Source organism: Erpetoichthys calabaricus, chromosome 8 (assembly GCF_900747795.2).
Source record: "Erpetoichthys calabaricus chromosome 8, fErpCal1.3, whole genome shotgun sequence".
Lineage (NCBI taxonomy): Eukaryota > Metazoa > Chordata > Cladistia > Polypteriformes > Polypteridae > Erpetoichthys > Erpetoichthys calabaricus.
The window spans coordinates 42,772,415-42,792,599 of record NC_041401.2 but is presented as its reverse complement, the minus strand read 5'-3'; the positions used below and the strand labels follow the sequence as shown (position 1 = coordinate 42,792,599).

Sequence of the window (20,185 nt, the reverse complement as noted above, 5' to 3'; positions counted from 1 at the left end):
ACTAGCAAAATACCCGCACTTCGCAGCGGAGAAGTAGTGTGTTAAAGAGGTTATGTAAACATATATACACATGCATACATACATACGTGTATATAAATCAGTTTTAACGGGAAAAGATGCCGACGAAAGAAGAGAAGCAGCGGGACGCTAGGGTGAAGAGCTGTTCATTAAGCAGCAAGCGCATCAACCTCGCAAACGAATGGTAAACGTACAGAGAAAGAGGATAAATAACATGAATGCTCATGTCAAGTGTATTCACTTCACGTTATCGTGCAGTGTGCTGTTACTGGTATTTTGATAAAAGAATTTGAACAACATATAAGAAGCATATAAATTATTAAACAGTAAAACATTAACATTTAAGAAGTAAAGATACATTGAGTACTACTGCAGTGCTTTCGGGTATAGTACATTTTTTGTTTGCCCATTACATGCATAAATGTATACATTTTTTGGTGTACCTACCCGAGAACACGCGACATGATCCGGCAGTTAAAAGTCGTTTATACCTCGTGTCTTCTCATTAAACTTGTATCTCGCGAATATGGCATTGCAAACGGCAGGGGAGCATTTCTATAAAGTTAACTTAAGGTTATGGTTTACACCGTGCTTTTTTATACCTCGTGTCTTATGAAGATGCTTGTATGCGTCACTCACTTGCTTCTTATTGTTTCGCTGCCTTGTCAATTGTGTAATGAATGTTTTCTTCAGCGCTCTTTGGGGCTCCTCCTTCTTTTCTACATACAGTAATCCCTCCTCCATCGCGGGGGTTGCGTTCCAGAGCCACCCGCGAAATAAGAAAATCCGCGAAGTAGAAACCATATGTTTATATGGTTATTTTTATATTGTCATGCTTGGGTCACACATTTGCGCAGAAACACAGGAGGTTGTAGAGAGACAGGAACGTTATTCAAACACTGCAAACAAACATTTGTCTCTTTTTCAAAAGTTTAAACTGTGCTCCATGACAAGACAGAGATGACAGTTCTGTCTCACAATTAAAAGAATGCAAACATATCTTCCTCTTCAAAGGAGTGCGTGTCAGGAGCACAGAATATCACATAGATAGAGAAAACAATCTCTAGCAAACAAATCAATAGGGCTGTTTGGCTTTTAAGTATGCGAAGCACCGTGGCACAAAGCTGTTGAAGGCGGCAGCTCACACCCCCTCCGTCAGGAGCAGGGAGAGAGAGAGAGATAGAGAGAGACAGAGTTTGTTTTTCAGTCAAAAATCGATACGTGCCCTTCGAGCTTTTAAGTATGCGAAGCACCGTGCAGCATGTCGTTTCAGGAAGCAGCTGCACAAAAGATAGCAACGTGAAGATAATCTTTCAGCATTTTTAGACGAGCATCCGTATCGTCTAGGTGTGCGAACAGCCCCCCTGCTCACACCCTCTACGTCAGAATCAGAGAAAGTCAGCGCAAGACAGAGAGAAAAGTAAGCAATCTAGCTTCTCAGCCATCTGCCAATAGCGCCCCTTGTATGAAATCAACTGGGCAAACCAACTGAGGAAGCATGTACCAGAAATTAAAAGACCCATTGTCCGCAGAAATCCGCGAACCAGCAAAAAATCTGCGATATATATTTAAATATGCTTACATATAAAATCCGCGATGGAGTGAAGCCGCGAAAGGCGAAGCGCGATATAACGACGGATCACTGTACTGAGTTCACAGTCAGTTCACGTGATTACATGGGAGGCGTGATGACGCGACACGCAACTCCGTCTCCCAAGGCCATCTTGCTGCCTTCCATTACAGTATACGGACAAAAAAGAGGTTCCAGTTATGACCATTACGCGTAGAATTTTGAAATGAAACCTGCCTAACTTTTGTAAGTAAGCTGTAAGGAATGAGCCTGCCAAATTTCAGCCTTCTATCTACACGGGAAGTTGGGGAATTAGTGATGAGTGAGTGAGTGAGTCAGTCAGTCAGTGAGGGCTTTGCCTTTTATTAGTATAGATTTAGCCTCTTCTGGCATAGCAGCTTTGCAGAGTCTGCCTCTGACCTTTAGAATTCCACTCTGCACGACCAGTCAACTTTGTAGATTTGGCGTTTTTTTTTTTTCATATGGAGATTGTGCTGTAAAGCTTTAATTTTTTCTGCATAAGCTTGTAATTGACTGAGGTGAATAAGCTTTTCCTGCTTCTTATAAAGAAAGTGGCTTTAACTTCATTGTTGATTTATACTTCATATGTTCTGCAATTAATGTTTGTCGTCTTTCAGAGTCATAGTCTGATTGGCTGATTATAAATGGGAATGCCTTTCTTTCATCTTTCAAGTGAAATAGCATTTCTTTGAATCTAAGAAAACATGCCACTGCTTTCTTCAAACTTAACCAGTCTGAGTAGTAGTCTGTGTGTTCTTCTATGGTTTCAGTTTTATTTTCAATACTGGCTGTGTTTACTACATAGCCTTTGACTTCTGGATTGTCATTTATAAGCAAGTCCCCTCCATCAGGTCTTTTTGGCCATTCGTGTTCTGGCATTAGCCGGAAGCTTCGGCCTTGAATCGAGGTCTTAATTTTGATGAAGCTTTTTATGGTCGCTTTCTTGATACTTCATCTGCTGGATTTAATGCAGATGTGACATACCTACATTGCAACAGTTGAGTGTGCACCATTATCACTGTGACTCAGTTGCCAACAAAAGTTTTATAGAGGGAACTTTCATTTATGTTGTACCTTAATACAGTGGTGCTATTAGTCTAAAAGGTGGACTCTGTCAGGGGAATTTGCAGCTCATGTTTTACTATCTCATCCATTTTAACTGCTACCAACACTGCAGTTATTTCTAACCTTTGTATAGCGAGAGGTTTCAGCAGTGCCACTCTTGACTTCTCCATTAAAAATGAACAATGTCTCTTATATTCTGTTAGTTAGGAGAAGGTAAGAAACAGTGCCATATCCATCTCCAGAAGAGTCTCCAAAATGATGCAATTGTGCAGACTTTGTATCCAAACTCTGCTGGTTTAATGCACCTGCTTACATAAGTAGCTACAAATTGTCCATCCACTTTTACCATTGTTGGATATACTTAAGGGAACTGTATATGGAGAAACATGGATGGGATAAAGAAGCAAAAAAGTGTAGCAGGCAATATAATTGGTGCTATAAATCCAAGTGGGTCATATACTGAACTGACAGGAGTATCATGTCCTGTAGATGGCATATCTTGTAATTTTATCTGGTACTTGAAACTGTCAGGTTGAGTGCATCATTAAATGCCTAGGGCTCTCTCAATTGGTAACAAATCATGACTAAAGTCTTTTTGGTCAACAGCCCCGTCTTCTTCAGATACAGACAACAAGACTGTTCTGCTGTTACTCACACATTTGGTCAAGTGAAACACTCCTTTGAAACACAAAGCTTGAAGATCTTTGGCTAATTCTATACATTTCATTTACTTACTTAGCTGACACCTTTATCCAAAGCAACGTACATGTATGAAATGATTGGTTACATTTCTTTTGGGTTTCCAACTACAGCTCGGGCAGATCAAGTAATTTGCTCAGGGTCATACATTGTTAGTAGCAGGATTTGAACCCACATCCTCACGGTTTGAAGTCCAAAGAAATTGTAAGTAAAGTGTTAATTGCCTCTTCAGAAGATGTGTTTCTTGCATCCTCAGCTGTTCTTCATACAGCATAAGCAGCACAACTGGGAGAAGAAGAAGTAGCACAAGGATGTACTGTCTTTTTGTATTCCTCTATTTTGTCATTCAAATTACCTTCAGTCCATCACAAAACAAGCGAAGGAGATCAGTATCTTCATCTGGAACCTTTACTTGGTAACACACTTATTTAACATCTGCCATGAACGCAACTGGCTGTTCTCTGAATCATGTAAGAACTCCTGAGTATTAACTAGGTCAGGTCCTTTTAGTAATTGTTCATTCAGTGAGAAATTTTTTTTTTTTTTGGATGATATACTCCATGGTGAAAACTGTACCACACTCAATCTTGGCTGAGTGATAACTGTTCTGCGGGTACCTTAACACTAGAATTACCAGAGCCTACAAAAAAAACTCGTAGATCCGTCCCACCTTAAATCGCTTCTTAAATCTGGTTGCACCTCTCCGTCAGCGTCTTTTGTCTTCTAAATGTGCAGATAAAGGCAAGCTGCAAGCAGCCAGCTATTCCATCCCCCCACCGACTTAGAACGTGCACAAACTTCTCCCAGCTCATGCTTTGATTGATTATCTGGGAGTGAAGTGGAGTTTTAGAGTGGAAATAATAGATTGTTATTTGGAACACACGCATTTCACGCGTGTTCCGTTTCTACAGTAACCTGTGTAAACACATTTTTAAAACAAACGTTTTTCAAATTCTAGTAGTAAATGACAAAATGTAGGCATAAACTATATAATGTATGAAACCTGAAGTCCAAATATCAAAAAAACACTTTCACAAAAGGTACAAATATAACAGAACAAGTGTGCTTTTATTCAAAAATATAACTGCAGAAAAAAAAAAAAGCCGCCTTAGTGTGCGACATTGACACTCATTTACTAAAACTGCTGCCGTGGCGCAACAGTATCAGTTGCTGACTGGGAATCAAAAGGTCACGAATTCGATCCTGCACAACTCCCTTTTGAGAAGTGAACTGCTCTTATTCTTACTATTTTAGAATAAAAAGATACAGTAATCCCTCCTCCATCGCGGGGGTTGCGTTCCAGAGCCACCTGCGAAATAAGAAAATCCGCGAAGTAGAAACCATATGTTTATATGGTTATTTTTATATTGTCATGCTTGGGTCACAGATTTGCGCAGAAACACAGGAGGTTGTAGAGAGACAGGAACGTTATTGAAACACTGCAAACAAACATTTGTCTCTTTTTCAAAAGTTTAAACTGTGCTCCATGACAAGACAGAGATCACAGTTTTGTCTCACAATTAAAAGAATGCAAACATATCTTCCTCTTCAAAGGAATGCCTGCCAGGAGCAGATCATGTCACAGAGATAGAGAGAGACAAAAGCAAACAAATCAATAGGGCTGTTTGCCTTTTAAGTATGCGAAGCACCGCGGCACAAAGCTGTTGAAGGCGGCAGCTCACACCCCCTCCGTCAGGAGCAGACAAAGAGAGAGAGAGAGAGAGTTTGTTTTTTCAAGCAAAAATCAATACGTGCCCTTCGAGCTTTTAAGTATGCGAAGCACCGTGCAGCATGTCCTTCAGGAAGCAGCTGCACACAGTGCAACGTCCCTATCGTCTAGGTGTGCGAACAGCCCCCCTGCTCACACCCCCCTACGTCAGTGCAAGAGAGAGAGAGAGAGAGAGAGAGAGAGAGAGAGAGAGAGAGAGAAAGAGAAAGTAAGTTTGGTAGCTTCTCAGCCATCTGCCAATAGCGTCCCTTGTATGAAATCAACTGGGCAAACCAACTGAGGAAGCATGTACCAGAAATTAAAAGACCCATTGTCCGCAGAAACCCGTGAAGCAGCGAAAAATCCGCGATATATATTTAAATATGCTTACATATAAAATCCGCGATGGAGTGTAGCCGCGAAAGGCGAAGCGCGATATAGCGAGGGATCACTGTACATTTGATTTCAGTCTGTAACAGCCAGTGTACTTTATGATACTTGTAAAGGTTAGCTTGGTGGTGTTTTTTTTTTTTTTTTTAAAATTCACTTTTCATTCTCTCAGTCACATTCAGGATCCTTCCCTACCCCCCCCCCATCTGACACTGTTGTTTTCACATAAAGACACGCTATAGCTCTGCAGTGTACTTGTGACTGCATTATCGTACCAATGCTTGCGAACTGAAGTGTCTGCGTGTACTTTTCGTGGCATTACACGTGTATTTTTTGAGCATGCCCGTGTCACTCAAACACGGGAACATATGTTGATGTAAAAGTATAACAAAACAAGTGCACTTTTATTCAAGACTATAACCAAATAAAAAAGAAAGCAAGTTATAGTAGGCGGTTGATATGACATCTTGCATGGTGCAATGCTAAGAACTGCTGATTTCCGTTCTGTGCTATACAAAATCATCACATTCAAATGTTAACAGTTCCCACACACCCAAGGACCGCCTTTCCAACATTTACGACATGTGTACTTGTTGCAGTGTACACCCTCTCTGTGCTATGGTTCCTATTGCACTGAACAAGCACCTGTAATTTGCAGCTCTATTCATTATCTCAAAACACCATGCACATTCACAGTAATTCCCAGTTATGTCCACCACTCACACCCACGCCCACAACCATACAGAACTGATTCCACATCAGAGAATTTCCAGTTCCAGTATAAATTCACACCCGATCTGACGCTGTTCGTTTTCAAATAATATCTATCTATCTATCTATTGCATCAGTGCGATGATGTTTTCACATATATTGTCTCTCTTTCAGGTGTGTAATAGAAACCACAGCATAGAGAGAAGTGTGTACATTGTTACAGGTACACACGTAAATGTAGGAAAGACTATCCTTGCGTGTGTGAGAACTGAACTGTTAACATTTGAATCTGATGATTGCATATAGCACTGTCTTATTCAGTGCGCGCAAGAACATGCAGGTGGCCAGTTGCTGTGTGCTACAACATGCTGGCGGTGATCAACGCACATTTAAAAAAAAAAAGACAAATATATGCGACGTTTTGAAGAAATCATTTTATGACACGAATAGTACCAATCAGAAAACATCGTCAAAGTAATGCAATATTATTTGAAAATGAACAGCGTCAGATCGGGTGTGAATTTATACTGGCGCTGTTAGAATCAGATCAGAAGCTGAATAAGCTCCTGTTCTGACTCTAAGTAAAAAGCATGAATTAATCAACTGAAATAACCACGATCGACATTTTAAACTTAACGATTTACAGTGCATACCAATTTACAAATTATGTCTGTTTGAGGTTAAAAAGAAAAGAAAAAAAAAAAAAAAGAAAAAAAAAAAAACACTTTCTCCCCAGCGGGGAATTGAACTCGGGTCTCTGAGGCACGGCAGGGATGCTGCGCTCCGAGTCAGTAAATCTTAGAGTTACACCACGGAAGGCGTTGCATCGTACTTCAACCTTTTGTGAAAGTGTTTATTTGATGTTTGGACTTCAGGCTTCACACACATTCTATAGTTTATGCCTACATTTTGTAACATTTATTACTAAAATATTAAAAAGTTTCTGTTTTAACAATGTTTTAATACAGATTACTGTAGAAAAGGAAAACACATGAAATGTGTGTGTTCCAAATAACAATCTATTATTTCCACTCTAAATCTCCTGCAGTTCTGTCACTCCCAGATAATCAAAGGCGGCATGAGCTGGGAAAACGTAGTGAACGTTCTGCGACGGTGGGGGATGGAATAGCCAGCTGCTTGCTGCTCGTCTTAATCGGCACATTTAGAAGACAAAAGAGAGGTGAGAACGGTTTTAAGGTGGGCTAGATCTACGAGTTTTTTCGTAGACTCTGGTAATTCTAGTGTTAATAGTATATTCTTTATCCAAAATGTCTTTCATGAAAATACTGTAAACCTCAAGGAACATTAAGCTCCTTTTAAGTTTTCGCTTGAGACTAATAGCACTCTATTTGGCAAAGCAACAATTGTTTGATGTTTTAAGTGTCCAATCCTTAAAAGGCAATATTGTCCATCCAGTAATTTTGCAGACAATGATCCATCCAAGAGCCGTCTTCATAGCATAAGGACCCTCACCTCTACGGTGTATGACTTGCCATGGCTCCATGGCTTTAGGAACATTTGTATCTATTAAAAAGCCCACTTATGCTTTTATCTGTGGTAGATGCACATCTTTGAAGTAAGACCATCTTAAAATATCCTATTATGTACACATTCTAAATTTATTCTCGGACATTTTCTCTCTTGTGACAGAAAAATACTGCTGAAAATTGATACTAAAAATAAAAATTCAAACACTGTTATATCTACACAGTTGAATTGGTAAATTCCAATCCAGGATGTTTGCAATATACTTTCAAAACCTGGTTTGTCAGATAATCCCTCTGTAACACTTGCATCATCACCTTGTTAAAAACTTAAAAGAACTATTTAACAGACAAGTCAAACATATTGAAAATTCAAAAAAAAAAATTCAAATGTCACAAACACCAGGGGCCTCAAGTATAACACTGTGCGTATAATTCACACTAAAACATGGCGTATGGACAAAAACTGAAATGTACGTAAATACAAAAAATACAGATGCATAAAACTGTATGTACAGTATGCCAAGTCTCAATCACTTCCCCTGTAGAAATCCCAATGAACGTAAAACTTAATGCATGTGCCTAGAGTCATACCCCAACTCCTCCCAGAATTTCACATATTTTAATATGCGAATCAAAATATAAAATCACCTTCCGTTTGGTGTTTTGTTAAAAGACAATGGCAAAATCACATGAGAAAAAAAAAAAAGAATTTCAACGACTGTGAAGTGGAAGAAAAGAAAAATGTACTATTTTTGGCTTAAGCAGTGGTATAAGCAAGAAAAGGAAGTTATGGATTGATAAAGAGTGATAATAAAAAATTTTAGCAGCTTTACAGAGGTTATACCTAAACACTCTACACCTCAACAGGAGGTGGACTATTGCCCAGGTTATGTTCAGCAAGGGCAGGAAATAATCTCTTTTAAAAGTGTGTTAAAGTGAAGTAACTGCAAGACTAACTAGCACTACTACTTTGGCATTGCCTGAAAAAGTATGGCTTAATCCATTAATTTGGGGAGAACATAATGTGAATCAATGAAACCGCATCCACTATCACATCTAATGAAATGAAAGGAATGATAGACATGATATCTTTCCCTTCAGCCATAGGACTTGATATTACTCTGTTCCACTCATTTAACAAATGTTGATTAGGCAGGGGAAAAAAACCCACACACACCTTATCTACGCAGATGAGAAAATTCAACTTTTACAATGTTAATCTCTTCTCTGCATATTGACCCAAAACATACCACCACTCTTAACATGACAGTTTTAAATCCCACTCAAAATATATTAAATACTTTGCTCCAGACACAACATATGACATGATACATTTCCACTTACTGTTTTGGACACAAAAATATGCCTATGTACAGCTGTTTCCTCGGTTGAGAACACTGAACCGCTGGATCTGACTTTAGTAACAGTTTCATTTTCTGCACATGTCACATTCACGGATTCTTCACTGGCAGTCCACACAGTTGTTTGCTCTAATAAATAAAATAGCAAATCTGATACATGGGACACAGCACAGAATTAAAGAATCCAGCACTAAAATTACAATGGAAGCAATATACTGAATAATTAAAAAATGACTCGATTCAGGTTAACAAAGGAGTACTGACAAAGTGCCAAACTAATTGCTTTAAAACCCAAATTTTTAATAAATGAAGATCTAAAGGTATATTTTATGCATACTATATATTTTGAATACATCTCCATTTGCTGACATCAAACAGAAGGTATATAGAAATAAAGCATCATGTAAAATACAGACCTGCATATTTCAAAATAGTAAACTCACAGCTAAACAGTAAGGCTCAATTAAGGACAGCAAGAAAATGAACAGACTATTTACCTTTTCAAGCTTGTTGGGTTTAACTCTGTAGTAATCACACATTAGTAACTTTCAATTCCTAAACAATTTCTTGTAATAAAAATATTTACAGAGGAGTTCTCATTTTTCCCCAAAAGGTGGCAATATTGAAATGACAAAAGAATAAAGAATAAATGTGGCAGACAGAAATCTGCTTGAGCAAAAATAGTCAATTCAAAACTACATCAGAAAATAACACAAAAAAGTAAATAGAAATTCTGTACAATATTGACGGTAGGGCATAAAGTTTAGTGAACAACAAGTTGACTTGGTTGAATTATCGCCAAGTAGTATTTTTAACCAGTGTATTAAAAGATAATAATCAACCACATGCAAATCATAGAAGCGGCACATTCTTCAGCTCAGCTATTGCCAGCAATATGGTATTTAACTAATAGCAGCATTGAGAAATATTGTTCTATGAATATTGTTCATATTGAGTAAAATGAAAAAGCAAACAAGTAGCAATTTGGAATGTACTGATTGTTACAATTCTTCCTGTTGACACACACACACAAAAAAGTTGTTTTCTCCTTAACACCCCACTCTCCAAACTCTTCCCATGCTATTGAAAGATTTTTTTTTAGTATCAGTTACTTGAAAGCAGTGTCTGTTTCTAATACAAGTTCACAGTTTCTGCCCATGCTCAGGTGAAACTAAAGCAGCTGGCATACATAAAGTAAACAAACATCCAGAGAATAGAATTTTTATTTTCTCCTTTCTCAACAATTTAGCACCTTCTGAGAAGTTTTCTTTGAATACTAAAAACATTTCCATCAGTTTTATGAACCAGTTATCCATTATGGAGTCATGTACAGCTGTACTATACTTTAGCAATAGAGTGGCGAAAACCACCATAAATGGAGAAGCAGTTCACTGCAGTGCCTATTCATGCACACTCCAATAACCATAAAATCTGCATCTTTCAGCAGTGAGAGGGAACTGGAGAACACAGAGCATCCATGATGATACAAGGAAAAATGTACAAACTCCACATCCTTAGCAACTAGGCCAAGATTTTTTTTTCTTCATTTTTATGATAATTTTTCATTAATCACATGTTTTGAAAAACATCTCTATTTTTGGGTTTAAATTCTGACAATTTAATTTCAGGTAGCACTAAACAGTGTTTTGTTAAAAATCCTTTGAATGCAATACTACATCATGTTTGCATAGCCCAATGTCACATGCACCATCTTTATTTGCTCTTTTGAGGTGGCTTGCCGTTCCTTTACTTCAGCAATTTTTCAATACCATTTGGAAACCTTTGCTTGATGTAAAATGTACTTTTTATTGGGATATAGCCTTTGTTTATCGAAGACTTCCCATTTTCTTCTTCTTAATGAACCCTTCAGACTACATATTTTTTTCCTTTTGTTTCTCCAATTCTGTTTCATCACTGATTCTTCAATGGCTTGTAATAAATGATTCTCTGCAAAAAAGTAAGGGAAGTGTCTGATATAGCAGCAGAGTTTGAGCACACATCTGCTGTCAAACAATTAGGACTGTACATCATCCAAAACATGCACCTGCACCAGATGCGTACTCAAGTCTATTTTTCTTATACCGTGTGTACTCAAATTATATATTTTTTAATATACAGTGCTGGTGCACATACTGAATCACATACAGTGCTAAAACGGCAAATATGCACTCAAATGATACATGTACCTTATATAGTCAAATTCCACATTACATCTGTTCTGACAGCTACAGCCTAAGTGCAATCTTGAATGCATGTAAGCATCAAACAAAATTAATGTTTGAAAATGCACCAATAATCTGCCATGCTGTAAATGTGACACCTTCCAGCACTGCACTCTGCAACTGTGGCTTTCACCATCTTCCATTCTGTGCTAGGATTCCCCCCCTCCCCCCCCATGTGGAAACTGGTGCAGCCAGCATACAGATTGCTCCAAGTTGCATATAAGGCATAATGATGCCTTTCTCAGTTATTTAAAATACAATTTTATTGAATCTGTGAACCACAGAACCTGTGAGGTGAGGTGACTGTGGAAGGGAATTCCTGTTGCCTATTACATTCCATGTTGTTATACACTAATCAACCACAACTTTAAAACCACTGACAGTAAATAATCAAGTAAATAACAGTGATTACCGCATTACAATGGCAAATATCAAGGAACGCGATATATTAGGTAGCAGGTGAATAGTATGTTCTTGATGATGAGGTGTTGGAAACAGGAAAAATGGGCAAGCGTAAATATTTTAGCAACTTTGACAAGGGCCAAACTGTGACAGCTAGACAGCTGGGTCACAGCATCTTCAAAAAATGTAAGCCTTATCAGGTATTCTTGGTATGCAGTGGTCAGTACTTACCAAAATTGGTCAAGGGAAGGACAACCAGTGAACCGCTGACAAAGTCATGGTAACCCAAGGTGAAGGCTATTCCCATCTGGTCCGTCCCACAGAAGAGCTGCTGTAACACAACCATGTCAGAAGACACAGTGCTACATAGCCATACATCGATCAGAGTGCCCATGCTGACCCCTGTCCACCACTGAACTTGCCTACAATGGGCATGTGAGCGTTAGAAATCGGCCATGGAGCGATGGAGGAAGCTGGCCTGGTTTGATGAATCATGTTTGCTTTTAGACAATATGGACAGCCAGGTAGGTGCATGTGCCACATTTACCTGGAGAAGAGATGGTAGCAGGATGTAGGAAGTAGGCAAGCCAGCAGAGGCTGTGTGATATTCAGGGCAATGTTCTACCTGGAAGCACTGAGGTCTCTAATTCATGTGGATGCTACTTTGACATGCACCATACTGTATATCTAAAAATCGTTGCAGACCACGTAACCCCTTCATGGCAATAGTATACCCTGATGTCACTGGCCTCTACAAGCAGAATAATGCACCATGCCACACTGCACAAACCCTTCAGGAATGTTTTGTTTAACATGACAAAGAGTTCAAGGTGTTGACTTGGGCCTCCAAATCCCCCAGACCTCAATCCAAATGGGCATCTGTGGGACATGCTGAGAAAACACATCTCATCCACAGAGACCCCACCTCGAAATTACAGGACTTGAAAAAATCGGCTGCTAACATTTTGGTGTCAGATACCACAACACACCATCAGGAAGTCTTCTGTAGTCCACACCTTGACAGGTCAGAACGGTTTTGGCAGCAAAAGGGGGACCTACACAATATTACGCAGGTGGTTTTAATGTTGTGGCTCATCAATGCTATATAAAATACAACAGTCAGGGTTAGCTCCCCAGTCCTTGGAAGCTTCTAGGAACCACCTGAACCTGGAATTGCCAATAATGTACCTGAGGATCAGCCAGGCAAATGAGGACACACACACACAGCAAGATTAGATGCAAGTGCGAGAGTGCTTTTATTATAAAAAAAAGAAAAAAGTGTTCAAATGTGTAGTGCCCTTCATAAATAATATAATAATCCATCAAATCAGATACCCAGGAGTTAAAATCCAATAAATGAATAAATAAAATAAAACCAGAATAAAACCACACAGTTATTGAACCCTTACTTTTCTTTCACCTGAGCCCAGAGCAACTGCCACTCTCTGTCTTCCCGACTCACCCTGCTCAGGGTCTTGAAGCCAGCGGAGACACCAGCAACTGCAGCCCTTACTTCTGGCTCCTGTCTTGGCTGCCTCCTTCAGCAATCTGCTGAACTGCTCACAGACAGCAGTCCTTAGGTCTTCCACCACACTCTCCTAGCATGTTTGGGGTCCCTAGGAAAGACACCTCCACCTTCAAATTCACTCCTCCATTAACTCAGTGGGGAACAATCCACCTCTGGAGCAACGATCACTCACTCCTCCACAGGACTATCAACTGCTCTGGTTCTTCTCCCTCAAACTAGCTCTGGCACCCAATACTGTGCTCTCACTCACAGTTCTGTTTTGTTTGTTTGTTTCTGTCACTGAGCAGGCTCTCTTTTATGCACTGATTGGGTATAGGTGCTATAATCCGCTATTCCAAGGTGTGAATGAAGCACTTAACCGATCTGCCACATTTGTGTGTGAATGTGCAGTCAGCTAAATGTCCCGATCAACATTGGAGGGCTGTGTGCATTTTCCCCACATGTACCTGCACCTGCCTGAAACCTACATGCTCCAGGACTCCAATTTATTTATTTAACACTAGAATTACCAAAGCCTACGAAAAAACGTGTAATTCCGGCCGACCTTAAATCCCTTCGTACCTCTCTGTCAGCGTCTTTTGTCTTGTAAATGTGTCGATAAGCACAAGCAGTCTGCTATATCATCTCACCCCACCCCCAACGCCGTCGAAAGGGCAAGAAGTTCTCCCAGATCATTCCCAGATAATCAATTGAAGTGCTGGAGTTTTTGAGGGAAAATAGATTGTTATTTGGCAACACATGCATTTCATGTGTGTTCCATGTCTACAACAATCTATGTAAACACATCGTTAAAGCAGAAATGTTTTTCATGTTTTAGTGATAATTGACAAAATGTACAATGTGTGAAAGCTGAAGTCCAATGATCAAATAAACACTTTCACAAAAGTTGCAAGTATAATACAACAGCTTCCGTGGTGCAGTAGTAAGAACTGCTGACTTATAACCAAGAGGCTGTGGGTTCGATCCTGGGTGCTTGACAAGCAAATAAAATTCCTGTTTGTTAGGGTCAGATCACAGATTGAAAAGCCTGATGGAAAACGTACACAGCAATTCACGAGTCCACAAGCGGAAAATTATACACCATGAGTCTCACTTATAAAACTTGGATTAGTGTAAGAAATTAATCATATGGCGGAAGCAAGAAAACACATATGCATATTTCTATGAAAATTTACCTTTAAAAATCCTAATTACCTTGTAAATGTGCATACCATGAACACACCTTAAACTTAAATCGCAGATGACTTGTCACTACTTACGGTTAACAAAAGCAGCTTCATTCCCAATAGGTGTCCTTATTGCAATACGAGTGTAGTAAATTGCTCCAATTATATTAAAAAACAAGACACTGCTGCAAATTACCTTTTAATGTTGGCACTTTTTTTACGTTGGCCAAAACATGTTTGGAAGTACGTACATAAATTATATACGTAAATCATCACTACACAAAAAACAAATGCTGCACCTAGTTGATTGATTAATGGCTTCCAGAACAGCTGGAATGATGGAGTGAAGGTTTTCTGAGATATTCCTGACATGTTGGCATTTTTCCCTGAGAAGTGACAACAGGTAGCCGATATAAACTAATGAAAAAAACAAAGTTCTTTAGTGCAAATATGCAGCCCTCTTAAAAAGGGACCTACAATAAAGTCTGTACATTATTTTCATTATTTTTAAGGTTTAGTATATTTCTCACATAACACACATTATAACAGTGGTTTGGTGACAGGAATTATTACATACATGAGTAGTCATTTAGCTGGTTAGAATGTATTTCTCTACTAGATCACATATTCCAAAGATCTCTCATTATTTGTATGAAAATATTCCAAAACCCAAACACACCCTAAATCTAATTACTTCTGTTCTGAAATGCTCGAATTTAGGAACACTCAAACAGTATTACTACTACTACTACTACATTTTATTTATATAGATACTTTTGCCATGCTCAAGGCACATCACATAATTTCAGATTGAACAACAGGGAAAAAGCTGAAAAGATAAAATGCACAACACTGGATACAAAATACCTGCATAAAACACTGCATAAAGAACTACAAGAGAAACAAAGCTTTGAATCAGAATAATAGAGAATAAAATACAAATACTACAAGAAAACCTCAAGCAAATCATTTCTGATACAAAAGAAAATCACCCTGAGCCCTAGACATTTCTTTAAAATATTTCACAGTGGTGTGGACAACTAATGGCTAAAACTGTACTGAGTTATATCCAGAATTTAGAGGCTCACAAAATATCTAGGAGAGTATGAGGTTACTACATTGCAAGGGTGGGAGTTTCGGGACCATGCAATAAATAAAACCTACACTTTACAAAAATGTAAACATACCTTTCTAATAACCATGGACTGAACTTTGAATCAGCTGAGGAGCACTCAAAACAACTATTTTCATTTACTTTTTATTTTATACCCAGTTTTAATTTAATGTATTGTGCATTTTTACCAGATTTTCTCAAAAGAATGTCTGATATTTATATCATTGCGCAAGTGATACCAAATGGATTTACAAATACAGAGTAGAGCCAGGCATGACAGCAAAATAAAATTCCTTCCATGAATTTTATAAATGTCTTTTTGATGACCAGGATAACACAGAACCAGAGTATCACTCACAAAGTAAACCGATTATCACAACAGAGAAATTCTTTAATATAACAGAAAAGCAACCTGTAATTGTGGAAAGTTGTCTGCTCCTGAATGATTTTCTCTTGGGCCCAGTTTCTAAGGCTGATACTTCTTTACTTGAGCCACTGTTTTCTGGCATGTTCACCGTAGTTCTGCTAACTATGCATTCCTTTATCTGAAAGGCATATACAATACAGTAAACATAAAAATGTATGTGGTCTCAATACAGCATTGAAAATTCTTAATGTCACTTCTTATTTAATGAGTACTGATGTATCACAATTTTAAAACATAGCATATCCCAAAGTACTATCCTTTGCAACATTTATTTTTGCCAAGTCAAGAAGAAAGTGTTCCACAACAAAACAAATTTCATTAATTTCAATTTGTAAACAGTTAAAATGAATGGCTTCTCCACAATTTTCTAGTTGTTCAATTCTAAAAAAAAAAAAAGAAACTGTGGGGCACATAATTTTACCAAATAAAAACTTTATATATTATATATATATACACACACACACACACACACATACATACACACACACACACACACATATACACACACACACACATATATACCTGTAGTTAGGTCCATAAATATTTGGACAGACAACTTTTTTCTAATTTTGGTTCTGTACATTACCACAGTGAATTTTAAATGAAACAACTCAGATGCAGTTGAAGTGCAGACTTTCAGCTTTAATTCACTGGGGTGAATAAAACGATTGCATAAAAATGTGAGGCAACTAAAGCATTTTAACACAATCCCTTCATTTCAGGGGCTCAAAAGTAATTGGACAATTAACTCAAAGGCTATTTCATGGGCAGGTGTGGGCAAGACCGTCGTTATGTCATTATCAATTAAGCAGATAAAAGGCCTGGAGTTGATTTGAGGTGTGGTGCTTGCATGTGGAAGATTTTGCTGTGAACAGACAACATGCGGTCAAAGGAGCTCTCCATGCAGGTGAAAGAAGCCATCCTTAAGCTGCGAAAACAGAAAAAACCCATCCAAGAAATTGCTACAATATTATGAGTGGCCAAATCTACAGTTTGGTACATCCTGAGAAAGAAAGCAAGCACTGGTGAACTCAGCAACGCAAATAGACCTGGACGTCCACGGAAGACAACAGTAGTGGATGATCACAGAATCATTTCCATGGTGAAGAGAAACCCCTTCACAACAGCCAACCAAGTGAACAACACTCTCCGGGGGTAGGCATATCGATATCCAAGTCCACCATAAAGAGAAGACTGCATGAAAGTAAATACAGAGGGTGCACTGCAAGGTGCAAGCCACTCATAAGCCTCAAGAATAGAAAGGCTAGATTGGACTTTGTGCTGGCTTTAATAGATGTTCTTTAGCAGTTCTGGAAAAACATTCTTTGGACAGATGAAACCAAGATCAACCTCTACCAGAATGATGGCAAGAAAAAAGTATGGAGAAGGCGTGGAACAGCTCATTATCCAAAGCATACCACATCATCTGTAAAACACGGTGGAGGCAGTGTGATGGCTTGGGCGTGCATGGCTGCCAGTGGCACTGGGACACTAGTGTTTATGGATTATGTGACACAGGACAGAAGCAGCCGAATAAATTCTGAGGTGTTCAGAGACATACTGTCTGCTCAAATCCAGCTAAATGCAGTCAAGTTGATTGGGCGGCGTTTCATGATACAGATGGACAATGACCCAAAACATTAAAGGAAAGAAGTGGAAAATTCTTGAATGGCCAAGTCAGTCACCTGATCTTAACCCAATTGAGCATGCATTTCACTTGTTGAAGATTAAACTTCGGACAGAAAGGCCCACAAATAAACAGCAACTGAAAGCCGCTGCAGTAAAGGCCTGACAGAGCATTAAAAAGGAGGAAACACAGCATCTAGTGATGTCCATGAGTTCAAGACTTCAGGCTGTCATTGCCAGCAAACGGTTTTCAACCAAGTATTAGAAATGAACATTTTATTTTCAGTTATTTAATTTGTCCAATTACTTTTGAGCCCCTGAAATGAAGGGACTGTGTTAAAAAAAATGCTTTAGTTGCCTCACATTTTTATGCAATCGTTTTGTTCACCCCAGTGAATTAAAGCTGAAAGTCTGCACTTCAACTGCATCTGAGTTGTTTCATTTAAAATTCATTGTGGTAATGTACAGAACCAAAATTAGAAAAAAGTTGTCTCTGTCCAAATATTTATGGACCTAACTGTATATATGTATGTATGTATGTGTATGTGTATATATTATATATAATTATATATACACACACACACACACACCTGTATATATTTTATATATATTTATTTTTTTAAATCACACACGCACACTGCATATGTATAGACTTGCCTATTACAGCAGTGCTTCCACATGAATACATTGTGGAAGCAGAAACCAACCACAACAAGGCAGACAACACAAAGTTGATAAATTATATTTTCCAAGACATTTGACAAGTACAGTTTAAAGCACAAAAGCTGTGAGATAACAATGCAATATAATAAATGATTTTTGGTACAATTACAGACAGAATCTTAGTTTTGAATATGAAACAGTAGGGTGGTTATTTTGATTCTGGAAAACAATATGCACAATGAATCAAACACTAGAGTCTACCCACTTTCAAAATAGTTAAGTGTTCACCTTAATGACAGACTGGACTGTGAACACAAATGTCCTCTACAGGAAGGTGCAGAGCAGGCTGTTTTTCCTCAGAAGAATCTGATCACTCAGCATATGTACTGAAATGTTATCGTTGTTCTATCAGTCAGTTGTTGACAATGTCCTCTTCTTTGCTGTCATATGTTGGTGAGGCAGTAGGATAGATAAGAACAAGAAGAGTCTGAACAAGCTGGTGAAGAAGGCTGGCTCAGTGCTAGGCAGAACTGTGGACTCAGTGGGAACAGTGGTAGAAAGGTGTATGGGGAAGAAGGTATAGGACATCCTTGACAAGAGCAGTTACCCTCTCCATAACATTTCGGCAGGTCTGAGAAGCAAACATAGCAGTTGTCTTCTCTCACTGTGCTATAGAACAGAATGCTTTAGAAGAATGCTTTAGAAGATCATTTGTTCCTACTGCTGAGAGAGTTTATAATTCTGTTCTCAAGACCTGGTCATCACTACACCTTCTGACACTGTAACAACTGACTATTTTTACTTTTTACTATTTATCTCTCTTTTGTTCTCCTTGCTTTTTTTTTTTAAAATATAAATACTTTGTAACAATTTTTACTGATGTACTTGAGCTACTAGACATCCAAATTTCCTTGAAGGTATGAATAAAGTGAATGTCTATATTTTTTTTTTATATTCCTGCCTAAACAGCACTTTAAAAGAGCTTAAATACTCACTAAAAGGAAACAAATACTGATTTACACATTGTATATAATATAGCATTTAACACATTTGTAGGCAAATATTTATTGAATTTAGTTCATGTAATAAAATAAACCTCAGATCTGTACTGTTCAGCCATGAGGTAGTGAATAACAAAATGTCTAGAAGCAAAAATATTCACTATGTTTTAATTCCAGTTAAAATGAGATATACTGTAGATATAGATGTATATAAATGTTTCCATTTCCTTAAGCAAAGCAACTATATCTAATAATGACAGGAGCAGGGAAACATTCCGTTAACACTGACGTACTGCACTTAATATTGTAGTCATCTAAGTTTTCCATATTGGTTATTAATACTGTCCAATGCTGAACTGTATTAAAATATATATTGAAATTTTTATTTTATTTTTTAAAATTCTTCTGAACTGTAGCTGTGATATCTTTCATTTGGATGTTATAGATTGCATTGAGTAAGTAAAGCTGGAAAAAATATTGGTTTGTGTGTTTTCATTTAAGGCTGTAAATCAAAACAAAATGGGAATATTTCAAAGGGGGTGATTCTTTTCTATACCCACTGTACATGCCAGGCTAAATCTGTGGAACATTTTAGGAAACTCCTAAAAACCCCCTTTGTTAATTTAGCTTTTTCATAGCTACATTTTAGATGTACTCCTGATAGACTACATATATTGGCTATTAATAATGTCCAACACTGAATGATCTATTATTAAAAAAAAAAAATCTTTGGGAGGAAGACGAGACACGATCTTCTCGGAAGACAATCTGAAGTCCCGCGAGAGACACTAACTTGCTCCCAGCAGCAGAAAGCCAGCAGATGATCTGACCGCCTCTCCTTAGCGTGTGTTCACCACCCCCCTTCACAACGCGAGCAGCAGAGACACGAAGTGGCAAAAGGACAGCTGCTGTACAGGCTTTAAAATGATCGACGGGCAGCGCGACAGCAGCAGAAAAACAGCATTTCCTTAGCATGTGTTCAGCCGCCCCCTTCACAATCTGAGCA

The 20,185-nt window shown here is 38.3% G+C and overlaps 1 protein-coding gene across 7 annotated transcripts in view; it reads right to left on the bottom strand.

The window, feature by feature from the left end:
• Positions 1–20,185, bottom strand: part of si:ch1073-416j23.1 (rac GTPase-activating protein 1) — a 118,276-nt gene that overhangs the window by 47,436 nt on the left and 50,655 nt on the right. For all 7 annotated transcript variants that reach the window (XM_051931004.1, XM_051931007.1, XM_028806482.2 and 4 more), the window contains 2 exons: positions 15,875–16,007; positions 9,014–9,159 (listed from right to left, as the gene is read on the bottom strand). In XM_051931004.1, coding sequence (XP_051786964.1) covers positions 9,014–9,159; positions 15,875–16,007 — 279 coding nt within the window. The remainder of the gene's footprint in view (positions 1–9,013; positions 9,160–15,874; positions 16,008–20,185) is intronic.